General features: G+C 38.5%; 1 protein-coding gene across 1 annotated transcript in view; it reads right to left on the bottom strand.

Moving 5' to 3' along the window:
- Nucleotides 1-14,926, bottom strand: part of ak5 (adenylate kinase 5) — a 104,801-nt gene that overhangs the window by 74,470 nt on the left and 15,405 nt on the right. Inside the window, exon 5 of the mRNA XM_059345341.1 lies at nucleotides 10,817-10,930. Within this exon, the coding sequence (XP_059201324.1) occupies nucleotides 10,817-10,930 (114 nt within the window). The remainder of the gene's footprint in view (nucleotides 1-10,816; nucleotides 10,931-14,926) is intronic.

The following is a 14,926-nucleotide window of genomic DNA, read 5'->3' as shown; positions in this document are numbered from 1 at the left end:
AAATCGCCGCTGGCTGGTTTACAGTCAGTGTCTCTTTTGGGTCACTTTAGCCGGTCACGAGGCCGGATAAAGGAGGAGGGATGGAATTCTGACAGAAGACAGTGCACTTGCAGTTCTAAACATATTTAGGGTGTTTTTTACTTTTTGTCTTTCCCACAACGTCATTCCTCTCTCCTACAACGTCCATTACAAGAACATGCCCATAGTAAATTATGCAAATTAGGTGATGACATCATTTAGCAACTTTTAGGACAGCCAATAGTTACTTTCCTTACTGAGGAGTTGGCAACACTGAACTCATGTTAGTACAGAAATCCATTGAATGAGCTGAGAACAACTTACTGGACCTGCTAGAAGGTAGAGTATGCCCCAACTCGCCCCCACACTGATGGGATGATAACCATTGATAAACGCCTATTCAATAGTGTGTTAATGACTGAATCGGCTGCTGTAAGCGTGAACATTTTCATTTTATTTTATTTTTTTAAATTGAAGGCTGACATCTGGCTGATGTGCGTCAGTTTGATACATTGCTTTAATCCTACAAAACATCATCATTATGGTAATGTAATGGCTGTAATTTTGATGTTGATACTAATGCATATTTAATTACACAACATGGAAGGTGTTGCTATTATTTTATTATTTTGCCACCACGCAATGCAATTAAATACCAAACAAGCACAGTAAAACCTGCAGGCACAACAGAAATAGCTCTGTTCTGCCTTCATTACAATTAAGTCTACTGGAAATAATTCAAAGATGAGATACTTTATTTACCCCCAAAGTTATTGTGGGAAAAAGAAAAAAAACTAGCACTATGAAAAGGAAAATGAATCTACAAAAGTATACACTAGGCTACAGCTGTGTAACCATTGAAAGATAAACATCAAATCCCCATAAGAAACTATAACTTCATAAAATGATCCCAACAGCAAATGAGCATTTACCATGTAGTGTGGATGAGATGGGAGCACTCAAAGTAAGCAAGGTTGGTGGTGCATGTCCTGACCATACCAGTCTACATGTCGAAGTATCCTTGGCCAAGATATTGCCCAATAACTCCCTTTTGTGTTTTTTTTTTTTCTTCTTGCTGGTGGGTGAAGCACATCGAGCAGCCACTTGCATATTTTACCAGCATCTGGTTGGTGGCTGGTGCTTATTTTCAACCCTGAATCTGACACATTGGTTGTTGTACAACATGGATGTCTTTAATATTCAGATTTATGGAGAGTCTGTTTGTCAGGATGTGTCGATTCAACTGTGTGTTTCTGTCAGCAGCAGTTGGTTTCAGTTGTTATTAGTAACCACTGCTGGCAAATTTCCATGGCAGTTTAACCAACATCTGCCATTTTGTCATGTTTATGACTAGAATATTGACAGCCATCTTTTATCAACTCCCCATCAAGACAGAGCGCACTTAAGCTCCGCCCCCACTGGAGGGGAAAATAATTGTTGGTTAGCCGCTACAAAAGTACCTGTATGGGAACAGAGGCCGAGGTGAACAAACTATTGGTCGAGCCAAAACACTCAGCCGCTTTCCAAAAAGTACTCAGCGGAAACAAGCCTTATTTCACCTGTGTCAGACTCTGTTCTGTACTTTTGGCCCTATCTTGACAAATTCGCAATGCCGCACTTTCCGGTCTTTCGTGGGCATTTCAAATAAGATCTCCCCACCAGTTTAGGTAGAATTGATTCCAACACATCTGTTTTTGTATATGGAATCTGGTGACTGTGAAGAAAGCATAGATAGTGGTTTCAGTTCCCCATCAGAAAGGGCTGTCTGGCTCCAAGGTAAAGCAGTGAAAATATTCTTAGTATCATCCTTTCCTTCTTTTCAATCCTGTATAGAAATCTGCATCACATGCTTTGATTGTTTTATACCAGCACATCTTCTGTTCCTTCAAAAAAATCCTACAATGCATGTTATTTGACATTACCAAGTGCAGATAACATGGATTTCCATGAAATATAATTTAGTCCTGATATGACAGCTGATTGGAGTTGGAGATGGATGAACTTGAACATGTTCTGATAATAAACCGGATTCGTCCGTCAGACTAAAACTGGCTGCTGAAAGGACACACGGAAATGTTTCTTAGCAACTGGAGACTATTTCTTGGTAGAGGACTGAAAATAATGTGTCAAAATAAACACAAAAGATTAATTCTCTATTTCATTAAGTGTAAAAAAAAAAAAAAACTTTACATAAAAGCTAAAACATCCTCAAGGTCCTGCTGTAACCAAAAGCAGTACTAAGAGGAACAGTTCATAGTTCGGAAATATGCTAATTTTCTTTTCCCAATGACAAGACCACTTCATGTGCGATGCATGTACAGCCAGGAGGGGATTAGCTAAGCTTAGCATTGTAACTGGAAGCAAGGGGAAAGCCAATAGCTCCAAAGTAAAAAAAAAAAAAATCAACATGCCACATTTAAATGAACATGAACTGTTCATTTTTAGGTTCATAAAATGCTCCAGAATTAGTTAGTGTGTAGGACAGACCTGGGCATTGGGCGGCCCGCGGGCCACATCCGGCCCGTTGGCTGCCCTCGTCGAAATTAGGTTGATACAACCGCAGTGCTTTTATTTTGAAGGTGGTTTACGTACCCACCTGCAAAGACGCGATTCTTTACTGATAGTTCACAAGATTTATTTAAAATCGTAGCTCCACGAACATAAAAATAAGACATTCCTTGGTCACCTTGTGAATCCACCGTAAGAGCTAACTATCTATAACTAGCCACTATAGAAGCCTTTTTCATACTTTATATCAACTTCTACTTCTACTTCAACTTCTTGTCTACCATTCTACCTGTTATATCCTGTAACTACCGTTCAAAATAAAAGCACCCGTTTCACACTGGACGGCACAACATTGTATTCTTATCAGTAGCAGCTCAAAACCAGATAATTGACTGTATTTTATAAAGCGATTAAATTAATATTAAGCAGAATTTAGTTCTGAGTTTTGGTCCTGCCCCCAAAACCTTCGTGGTATTGGTTATGTGTCCCCTTGGTAAAATAAATTGCCCACCCCTGGTGTAGGATATCACTTCAGACATTGTAATCATCCTTCGCTATGACTGCTGACACGAGTTAACGTCAGCTTCAGCAAAAATAATGGTAAATGTATGTTTGGATGCTTATTTGTGATCCTGGACAGAATATATGTACCTGTAGACTCAGCACAAAACTGTGTACTTCGGAATGTGTGTATTTATAGGAAACTCAACATCTGCACTGTCAGGATTTGAATAAGATGTTGCTTCTGTGTTGACAGAATGACCATGAAGTGACTATCCCCCATTTATCCACTCTCTCTCTCTCTCTCTGTCTGTCCCCTGTACCATTCATTCATTCGCTGCATGCGAGAACTGAATCTAAGCTAGTGTGCATTACATGTGCATTGAACGCCACTTCTTGGCTTCTTCTCCTCCTTCAACAAACCACATAAAAAAACACACTATATCAATGTTCTAACATTAGCCACCACTGTTAAAGATACTCATATAGTGTCGGGGTGGAGTTATGATAAGGAAGCTTCAGTGCATCATCGAGCCATGATTTTAGACACACCCAAAATAATCCTGAACACAGAAATTCAGTCATTTATAGTTTTAAGTTTTTATTTAATTTTAATGTTTTCAGCTATTATTTTGTAGCTTGTAAAGTATGTTTTCATACTAATCTCTGATCTCCGACTTTAAGGGAGAAGAACAGGGTTGGGCAGCCAGATACCGACATATCTGAAGAGTTTGGAGAGAGACTGGGCTGGGCGTCATGTATGAATGTATTGTTATCTACTGCAGTCTTCTCTTATTGGGAGTGGAGGCTTGACAGTAAGAGAACAATGCTCTAAGATACTGTGAGGGGGAAACTCTCACTCATTGCAGGAGTGTCACACAAACACAGAACAAGCACTGTTATTTTCTCTCTCGCTCCTGAGCTGCACAAAACACCCTTTAATAACCAGTTGCCACTTATTTCTATTGTAAAACCCAGGACTTCTGCATCTGTGCATTATTGGCTGAGAGATCATCAACTTCCGTCTGATCACCAACCACTGTATGAGCTGTTGTTCAGCGGTTGCCAGGACACGGTTATAAACACAACTATATACATGTGTTGCCATCAGCCCTTTTAGTGATCCTTTTATGCAACAATTTAAATTTCATTGTGACAATAAATATATCCACAGAGCTGAATCGAATTTCTGTGGTTATCTACTGCGAAATGTAGTTAACCAAATTACAACATGAGAGATGAAGCAACTTTTTAATGATGAGCCTCCTTGAATGTGGAAATGCAGATAAGTGAGTTAGTTACTAACTCTGTGTTTATTTTCTATTTGCAGCCTGATGTGGAGACAATGGAGGGAAGGTATGTTTAATCACATCTGATCTGATCTCTGTTTTAAACAGCTGGAGTCTCTGATAATAACCATAGAAACAGCTCAACTGTGAGCTCTATCTCTAAGGGGTGGGGTTCTGTGATTGTGTGGGTATTGTCTGTTTAGAAGTCCCTCTCTCTGCATATGTGCCAGCCACATATATCATCTTGTTTCATTGCTTGGGTTCCTTGTGCCACTTTCAGACAGGGAACATGCACTAAGTGGAATCTGCTGTCAGATGAGGTGGACCTTGAGACAGCAGAAACCACATTACGAGCTCTCATTACGCCGGGACCTGGCCTCCTCACAAAAAGAGGGAGAGAATGTTACAATTACCGGAGAGACGAGAGAATAACAACGACATGAGAGAGGGTTAGCCGTCCACAGTGGTTAGTGTGATGAACTAAAGAACCCCCACACAATGCCAGCACCTGTTTCCTGTGCAACAGATCAGGTACAGCTGGGGGATTGAGTCTATCTCTGATAGATAAAATAAAAAATACAAAAAAGGGCAGGACATTAATGCTTATTGAATCTGAAGGAAATTAAATTAAAGGAACAGATGAATCAGTTACAGTAGGAGAATCATATATGTGGTATATGCAGCTAAAAGCTTTTATTTTGACAGTTTTAAACCCCCAATTTGCAGGTTTCCTATTTTTTGCCTTATATTTAAAGCGAAAATTCCTCTTTTATAGCATTTTGGTTCTCATGGGACACTGAGTAAGCTTGCTATTCCGACCCAGAATGACGCATTTTAACATCTCGTTAAGCTAGTTAGACCTCCAACACCTATTCAATTAAAGCACACCTAATTAACACAAACATTGCTGCAAAAGTAAATAAATATGCAAAACGAAAACAGCGTTTAATTGCAGGAGTGTTAATGCTAATTTCCATCATATCTGCAGAGGATGTTTCTAATCTGTTTAAACACCGACTCAAAGTATGACTCATCCTGAATCATTAATTCACAGTTTTATTTATAATTGCAAAGTGAACAACTGTAAGCACTAAAGACAGATTCCCAAAGTAAATGTAAAAACAAGTATCTCATTGCCTGCAGCGTACATGCTACAATATTGTATGTATTTTGTGTGCATGCATGCTCTTATAGAATATTTTTTTCAGTATGTACTGATGCAACTTTTTTCTCTGTTCCTATCCCTATTTTTCTGTATATTCGTGTGTGTGTGTGTGTGTGTGTGTGTGTGTGTGTGTGTGTGTGTCTGTCTGTCTGTGTCTGTGTGTGTGTCTGTGTGTGAGTGTTTGTCTGTGTCAGTAGTAGTGATGAAAATGTGTTTGCATGTACTTATTTATATGCTTCCATTTGTGTAAATAATGTTTCTGTGGCTTTACTTGTGTGTACATGCACTTTCATATATTCAAGGTTGTGTGCACTTGTCTATCTTTGTGTGCATGTGTGTATGAAAGAGCATATATAACAGAATGCATGTGTGTGTGTGTGTGTGTGTGTGTGTGTGTGTATGTACAAGACATACTCAGTAATTTGTGTGAAATAAGGAATAAGAAACCCAATACGACAGACAGAGATTGCGTTTTTGCACCATTTGTGAACATAATGACTGTAGCAGACAGATTCTATACACGCAGTTAATCACCCATGGCTGCCTACATTAACAAGCCGTTCACATGTGTTAACTGGGAAGATGACGAGATAAAACGACACGCCATCTTTCACTAAACGTACCTCCAGGAGAGCCCCATCTGGTTTTCCCTGCAGGAGCCCACAAACACACATTTAATCACTTTTCAGAGCCACAGTTTGTGGTTTGCAGTCGGATATTTGCTTTATTTGAATGCTTCTTTAAGTGACACATCCACAAAGCACATGGTGGTCAATGGATGTGCGCCTTAACAAACAAACTCTGTATAGCAACCTCCGCATAGTGGCTGTAAATGGAGGTGCAGGTGATGTTATGCCTGGAGGTTTACAGAAATTGGAAATAATACAGCTTGATCGTATTGTATTGTATCGCATCACATCGTATCGTACTGTATTATATCTTATGTTATCATAATCTTAGCTTGTTGTATCTTATCTTATCTTGTTGTATCTAATCTTGTCTGATCTTATCTCTTCATATCTTATAGTATATTTTCTTTCTTTTTGTATCTTATCTTATCTCATCTCATTTTATCTTATCTTATCTTATCTTATCTTATCTTATCTTATCTTATCTTATCTTATCTTATCTTAGTCCTTAGGATTCCATCTTGTTATTATAAGAATTAGAGGTGTTGTTAAATACTGTAAATACCTGACAATAACTGAAAAAATTGTGAATATGATTGTATTTTTTTTGGTTATGGATACAGACTATCTCAGACTATCATAAATTATTTTGGCCACAATAATCATGCAGCTAAAACTTTGATATCTTGACAGCCCTAATAGGAATTCAAAGAAATGAAACTAATCCCAATAATATTTGTGAAATTCAATTTTGACCAACCACTGCATTTTTATTGCATTAAAATGATCAAAACACCCACTTTTACAAAGCAAATGTCGAATAACGGGTATGTTTCATTAGAATCTGACTTCTCAGGCATTTTAGCAAATTTTGCGAGAGATGCAACTATTATTTCATAAATGGAGCAGTGATAATTACATGGAAAGTCAGTACAATAGTGACTGGACAATGAAGACAAACTCAAGTGAATTACTCACACTAATCAGCATTATGATATTTAATACAAAACTGGCACAGCATCCTCATGAATTACGAACCCCCTGCTGTAATTTAACAACTGCTGATTGACTTTAGTTACTCTGCAGCAGAGAAAATGGTCACCTCCTCCTGGAATATTAATCCTGTCCAAATGGGACTTGAGACTCTGATGTCCCTCGTTCCCTGTAATGCAGCTAAAAGGACCAGATTATAAAGTCAGCCTTCACTCTGACGCTGACCCAGATAGACCCCAACCAATTCCCCGACCACTCTAAAAGTCATTTAGTGCTCATTTAAAAGTTGATAAATGTTAAGTGAGTCTAAATGTGATGAAGAGAATCAATCCTTCTAAAAGCGATCGACTGTGTGTCACACGATTGGCCACTCAACTGGACAAGATACATTTGCAGTAGGAGGCTCTCGCTCAGATAAAAGCACTGCTGTACAGTATAAACTGCATCAGTGTTGTCAGAAAAACATTTGTATCTTTCATCAGCCCTGCATCAGGTGGAAACACCCCGAGCGACAACAGCAGGGCATTTCAACTGTTGTTCAAGAGCACTTTAGTAGGGCCGATGCTTGGCAACAAAGACTGTGAAGCAGCCTGCAAGTCAAAGGGCAGAGCCTTTGCTCAGTGTGCCATTACCTGTTCACTTCAGGAACACTGAGCATCGACTGGGCAGCGAAATGGAAAAATGTTGTTTCTCTGTTGAATAGCTGAGCAGCAACAGCAGCAGCTTACACATGTTGATTTACGGCAGGGGTCAGCAACCTTTACTAACAAAAGAGCCATTGTTGGTGAAAAAGGAGAAAAAAAATGCCTCAATTTGAGCCTACTAAGTCTAAATTTGCCCACCAATATTATTAATAGGTCATATTGAGCATTTATTAACATGATTTTGAGTTTGGTATTTTTTTGTCATAGCCATATCCTCCTCAACATATATTCAATTGGACTCAATTTAGCAATTCAATTCAACTGTACAAAAACAATATATTTCATGATCAAACTACTCAACATTTTGTTTTTGTAAATACACACAATTCTGAATTTGATGAACTCTTTTGTTATGATGTTAATATATTACACAACTTTTTTGGACTTGCTGTTGTATTTAGAATATGTTACTTCATTTAAAAAATCTAATGAAATATGTCATAAATAACATTATATGTCATATATTCAATAATTTGCAGTGGAATAAGTTTAAAAAGTAACCCTCCCAACACTGTTTGTAGGTCATTTATGCAACACTATTAATCGGTCATATTGAGCATTTATTTATTTGATTTTGTCTTGAAGTTGGCAAAATGCAAAGGAGACTTCCGTTAGCTGTGATGCACATTTTAGTTGACTAAAATGTCAAAATATTTTTTTTTATGCTGTATAAACTACACAATTTTATTATTGAAGAAAACAAATTGCTTTTTGCCTACACCAATGATAAATGACAATTGAATTGTAATGAAATAACCGTTTTAGGAGCCACTGCAGACGGCCTGAAGAGCCACAGGGCTCCAGAGCTGCAGGTTGCCTCCCCCTGACTTAAAGTATTGTGAGCACTAGCAGCGTGAGTGCAACAGGGACGCTAGAAGTGAGTCAGAGTGGAGAGGAAGTCTGTATAATGACATCATACTGTCAAAATTTCACAACAGTTTTCCCTCTACAGCAGTTAACATTGACAGAAACCAGGTTTATTCCTAATCACAAGACAGTTTATTGTTGAATGAGCCATAGCCACACCATATGGGTAGCAATAGAACAAGGTACTTGAACTTTACAACACAATAAACAACGGAAGACATTAATAATATCTCTGAATTCACCGAAGACCGCACTCCAAAACTCCACACTACAGAGACGTCCTCTTACTCCCGATTAAAGGATGTCTCAATATCAGATCTGTGACAGAAACAAGTAATAATTTAACTAACTAAATATTTTAACCTGGAACTGCCTGGAAATGTAGGTGATATGGAAGCTAAGAAACAAGTGATGCATTTTAAAGCATGAAAGTCTGTAGAAGCTGTCAACAAAACATGATTTTAGTTGTTTATTGCACCAAAAATATCAAATTTAAGGGACGAAGAAGTGAAATAATCAGTACACTGCACATACTGGATATGGGTATTTAATTTTTTTTACAGGGTTTACAAGGTGTTGGTGCAGCTTGATGTTGCTTGTAAATAGCTTGAATTTGACTTTGGAAAGGTGTGGAATTGCACTTCTCTGTGCCTATGTCGACAATGTGACTCAAACCACAAAGCAACGGACTCTGCCGAGAGATAACAGCACCAGCGCGTGGTGTGCTACCACCTCATTTACATTTCGGCTCATAACAGAGGCCACTTGAATAGCTCATTGTGTGTGATGGACTCTGAAACTTGTCAGGATGCTAAAAGAAAGAAACCTATTCCAGCTCAACACAGGTGGAAACATCTGTTCAGTGAAAAGAGTCATAAATAGTAGTTTAATGTCCCGAATTTACAGCAGGTTTGTCAATTTTGATTCAAAATGCTAAAATCAGATTATGAAGTAATTATACACTTAATAATCATACCTCTACTTATAGTGGCTTCATACTTTTTCTGTGCCTGGGCACATTGGTTAAGGGGGAAAACTGTTATGTAACTCAAGAGGTCCTGAAAACTAGAGTTCAGCACACATTGGTGGTTTTGGGGTTTGCTCTGAGCGAGCTCTCATGATGTCCTACATAGAACACACTGAAAGTGAAAGCCAGCTGCTCCATATGTGGTTGAACAACATGCTATGAATGTAAATAGCACATTAAGGTTGGCTATTATCATGCTTCAAATTTGAAGTGTAGATCAGCATGATCCAGAGCTGTAAAAGTTTTGTGTTTTACAGTTACTTGTTAAGTGTTAAAAATAGATTACCTAAAGAGATTACTTTATTACCTCTGCCAAGGAGGTTCTGTTCCCGGTTCCTGTTTGTTGGTTTGGCAGCAGAATTACAGAAAAACTACTCAACCGATTTTCATGAAACTTGGTAAAAAAGGTGCAGCACAAGTCAAGGAGGAACCTGTTTAATTATGCAGCAAATATGAATCACGCAGCAGCTTCTGCTCTAAAGTTCATATGAGGCACACATATCCCAGATGTCAGGAATCTGTTTTTGTCATGCAAATATAAGATGCCGACAAATGAGCTCAGCTAGACGATTTTAAAGTATTCCAAAAAATGGTTCATTGTTGTTTAAAACGTAAATAAAACAGAATGTGATAATCTTTTGTGAATCCTCTTCAAGAAATATTAAATTAAAAGACAATACATTGTATGTTCAAACTACTCAGCATTTGTTATAGTAAATATACAGTACACAATGCTAAAATAGATGCACTCTGTTGTTATGATTTAAATATTTTACACAGGGTCACAACTTTTTGGGATATATGACATATATTCAGTAATTGTGGAATAAGTTTAAAACCCTCCCAACACTGTTTGTAAGTTATTTATGAGAACAAAAAACAAAAAAAACAAACATAAATTTGGACTGAAGAAAAAAAATCAAATACGCTAAAAAAACCCCAACTGAAATATAAACAGTTGTCAGTAGGCAACTGAAAGACTGCAGAACTCAATTGTAACTGTAACATACCCAATTGAACGGTCTGGTAAGACTTTGTTGTTGAAAAGACAAAGTGTGGACCCAAGCGTCCAGCAGAGTGCTTTTAGAGGTAATCTGAACCTGTTAGAAACTCACCTGGTCCTCAAAGGACAGGGCCTGTCCAACGTCCCGGGGGAACCCATCTATGACGATGCCGTTTGCGTCTGGGATCTTCATGATCTTCTGCTTGATCTCAGTTATTGTTGTCTCCTGAAAAACAGAGAAACAGGATGCATAATTATGTATACATTTCAAATGTGCAGTAAGACAATTACCATGCCAGCTGGGAATAAATTAGCCGTTCGATCAATACAAACAACTCAAACAATTAACCAGATGCTTGAATTTCTGGCTTTCCAAACTCACATTTGCCTTCCCTTTAAATGCTAAACAATACAGACTGCTCATGTTGAGGAAGTGTCTGGTGCCACATGATGTTACAGCTACATGTTATTAAAAAAAGTTTTGATTATAATTTGCTTTTCCAGCAGGAGATACGTTTTGTTAATGTTGTGGTGATTCCCAGATTCATCAAGGTTGTAGATCATTTAAAAAAACCCATAAAGAAGATGAATGGAAACTTATGATATCACATTGGAGATATAATTAATCTGTTTCTTCAATTGTACTTCAATATATCTGAATGCAGCAGAACAACAGTCTTGATTGCACCCAAGGCCAGAGAGTGCCAGCATCTTTTAACGTCAATTACTTCCTCTTGGCTGAAGGAGGTCAACATGTTCGAATGCATTTCCCCGAGCAGAATGCATCATACGATATGGCAGAGATACATGAGCAACGCTCCGATCTAAAAATAACATCCAACGACGAGCAACACAGACGTTTAATTTCCCTCCACAGACAGAACAAAGGCAGCAGCCCGACGGACTACACAGGGATTAAACTTAATCTGGACTGGTGCGGCTGTGGCTCAGTTGGTAGAGCGGGTTGCCCCCCAACCGAAGGGTTGGTGGTTCGACCGTCGCAGCCTACATGTCGAAATGTCCTTGAGCAAGATACTGAACCCCAAATTGCTCCCGATGTGTGAATGAATTCCCAATGGTGGCAGGGGGGACCGTTTACGGTAGCCTCTGCCACCAGTATGAATGTGTGTGTGAAAGGGTGAATGAGTGCAGTCTGTAGTGTAAATCGCTTTGAGTGGTTGCAAAGCGACTAGAAAAGCGCTATATAAGTACAGGACCATTTACCATTTACTCCATCGAACAGATGAATGTTTGCCAGTAAGATCAAATGGGAAGAGCTAACCTAAGAAAAGCCATCTGATCCAGAGTGGCTCGATGTCTGAGCTCTCACAGGAATGACGGGTATCAAACATCATCACTGACTACCAAACAGACAATTCAATTAAATCACTGGATCAGTAGACACACAGCAGCTGCACAGGATCATCACCAAAAAGCTGCATCCAGTAAGGGTTCATTCACGTCTCCATACATCATAATCACTCTATAATGAACAGCATGTTTGTCATTCATGAAACATAATTTTGCATCATCCCAAACAGGTGCAGTCTAATAATTACATGTTATATAGTAAAAGAAATGAAGCAAAAAGTAGGATGCATGGACAATGGTGTCCCATCAAAAACGTAAATATATGGCGTTTGTACAGAAAGCAAAATATGTCTCATATTTACGCTTTCCTCCACTTACTTCATAGTAGCCGACGTAGTCGTAGTGATTGATGGCGGGCTTTCACCCAGGAGAACGGGGGTTCACAGAAAAAGAATGCAAATTACTCTTTACGTAACTTAGTTTTTTCCCGTAACCTACGTAATGTAACATGCTATTTTAAGTACAATCCGCTCTGTATTTTGAGCCGCGAAACACTCATATAGGTCATTTTGATAAATGGTCTATTCTGTTGTTTAGGTTGGAGATCTTGCTGAATGCATGCTATAGCAACCCTGTCTTCGAACAAACCAAATTCTCATACAACAGCATTGTTGATTATGTTTTTGTGAGAAACATAGGCCTATTTCTCCTGGATTATGGTCTCATTCTTCAAAGAAGTAGCTAATGTTGTGACTTAAAAAAGTAAAAGATCATTTGTTTTACAAATGGATTGAAAAGTAACATACTTGTTTGTTTGGCCTACCATCCTAAGTGGACCTTGTCATTCTTTATACTACGAATCCTCCATTCTCCATTTATGCCTTGGTTTCCTTCAAAATTACTACAGCCACTAGAGGGCGCCACCTACAAATAAATATACGTTGGAATAGCTTTCTTCGGAATTGATTTTAATGTGTTTTTGATGCAATTCACAAAGGAAATAAAGGAGCTAAACAGCTACAAAAACAAAAGTAATTGCTGGTGGTGGTGAGACAACCCCAGGAGGGTCTTTAGCTGACTTTACAGGGCCCTGGATCCTGCTGAACCAATGTAACATGAAGTATTTTTTTCCACAGTCTGATGATGTAAAAGCTAAAGTGCTATTAGACTTTAATTTTAGACCAGACTTTCAGACATCCAAGATCCTCTGCAGAGACCCGTGGGATTTCTGTGGGAACAGAAGTTCAGATAAATACTGAGTCATATAACCTCGCAGTGAGTTACAGACAAACAGTAAGAACTTCAAGTTGATGTGGCAGTTGGCTGAGAGTTAGTGAAGTGGTTCTGTGAGTTTGCTCGATTCTGAATCGTTTGCAGCACTGTAACTGCACAGCAGAGCACAGACACAGCACTCAAGGCGACAAGAAGAAATGCTTGGATGACTTTCCTTTCCAGCCTACACATAGAAATGTCCAAATTCTGGAAATATATCTTTATATAAAAGGTTGGCATTTTGGGGAATACATGTTTGCTTTCTTGCTTGAGAGTAAGATGAGAACATTGACACCATTCTCATGTTTGTGCTAAATACACAGCCAGCAGCTGGTTAGCTTAGCTTAGCTTAGCTTAGTGTTAAGACTGGAAACAGCTAGTTTGAGTGCATCTATGGCAAAATATCCACCTACTTGCACCTTCAAAGCTAATAAACAGATTAGATCCTGTTTGTTAAATCCGCACAGAAAATCAATATTTTAGGCCAGTGTGGGCAGCTGTTTCACCCTGTTTCTGGTTTTCATGTTAAATGAAGCTAACAGTCTTTCATCTGCAGTATTGAACAGACAGACATGTGAATGGTATCGTTTTTCCCACAAATCTTATCTTAAAACTATATCTTGTAAAGTAAACACCTAAGTTCAAGCATATATTATATTATATGATATGATATGATATTATATTCAACACATTTTAAACACACAATATGCTATTTCCTGCTGCTAGGGGTCTCTTAATCGAAACAGTTACAAAAGAGTTTGGTGAAATTGTGTAGTAAAATGGGATTTCCTTCATCTTTTAGGGAGTGTTACTGGGAGCCGCAGAGGTCTCCTCTTCTCCAAAACAAACAGATCTGGTTATAAAAACTGGTAAAAACACTAATTAAAAGCAATTTTGTGCTAAAATCACTGTTAATGTCTGCTGTTTGCTGGCAAACAAAGGACATCTCGGAGGTGCTGTGAGCCAAGCTGCATTAACGTTTGCTCAGCTTGTTTCTCTGATAACTTAAGATCCAGACATCTGATGCCCATTTAACACATTTACAGTTAAATTCATATCAACCCACAAAACCATACTGCATCAACTCACAAAATGATACTGAAATATAGTTTGACAATTTAATAACTGAGCTCTTCCAAACATTTAAATAATAAAAAATATTTTAAATTAAATAATAAAAAGAATACATATAAAGTGGGAATTTCATCTTAAAGTTGATCCTATATGCTTGGATAAATATAATTTAGTTTCCATCTACCATCTTGGATTGTTGAGAGAGACCATTTTTACCCACTTATCTGGGCCGGGTTGCAGGGGCAGCAGGATAAGCAAAATATTTTCGACGTCCCTTTCCCCCAGCTACAACTTCCAGCTCCTCATTCCAGATGCCCGAACCACCTTAGCAGGTTTCATTCGACACGAAGGAGAATCGACTCTCCTCCGAGCTCCCTCTGGATGTCTGAGCCCAGCCACCCTAAGAAAGACCTAATTTCTGCCGCTTGTATCCGCAACCTCATTCTTTCAGTCAATACTCAAAGAACATAGATGGACTGATAAATCGAGAGTAAAGCCACTTCCAACAAGATCTCCTACCTAAGGCTACGTTTACATGATGACGGTCTGAACAGAAGACGCAAGT

This window comes from Centropristis striata, chromosome 11, assembly GCF_030273125.1.
Source record: "Centropristis striata isolate RG_2023a ecotype Rhode Island chromosome 11, C.striata_1.0, whole genome shotgun sequence".
Taxonomy (NCBI): domain Eukaryota; kingdom Metazoa; phylum Chordata; class Actinopteri; order Perciformes; family Serranidae; genus Centropristis; species Centropristis striata.
This window is presented reverse-complemented; position numbering and strand designations above follow the sequence as displayed.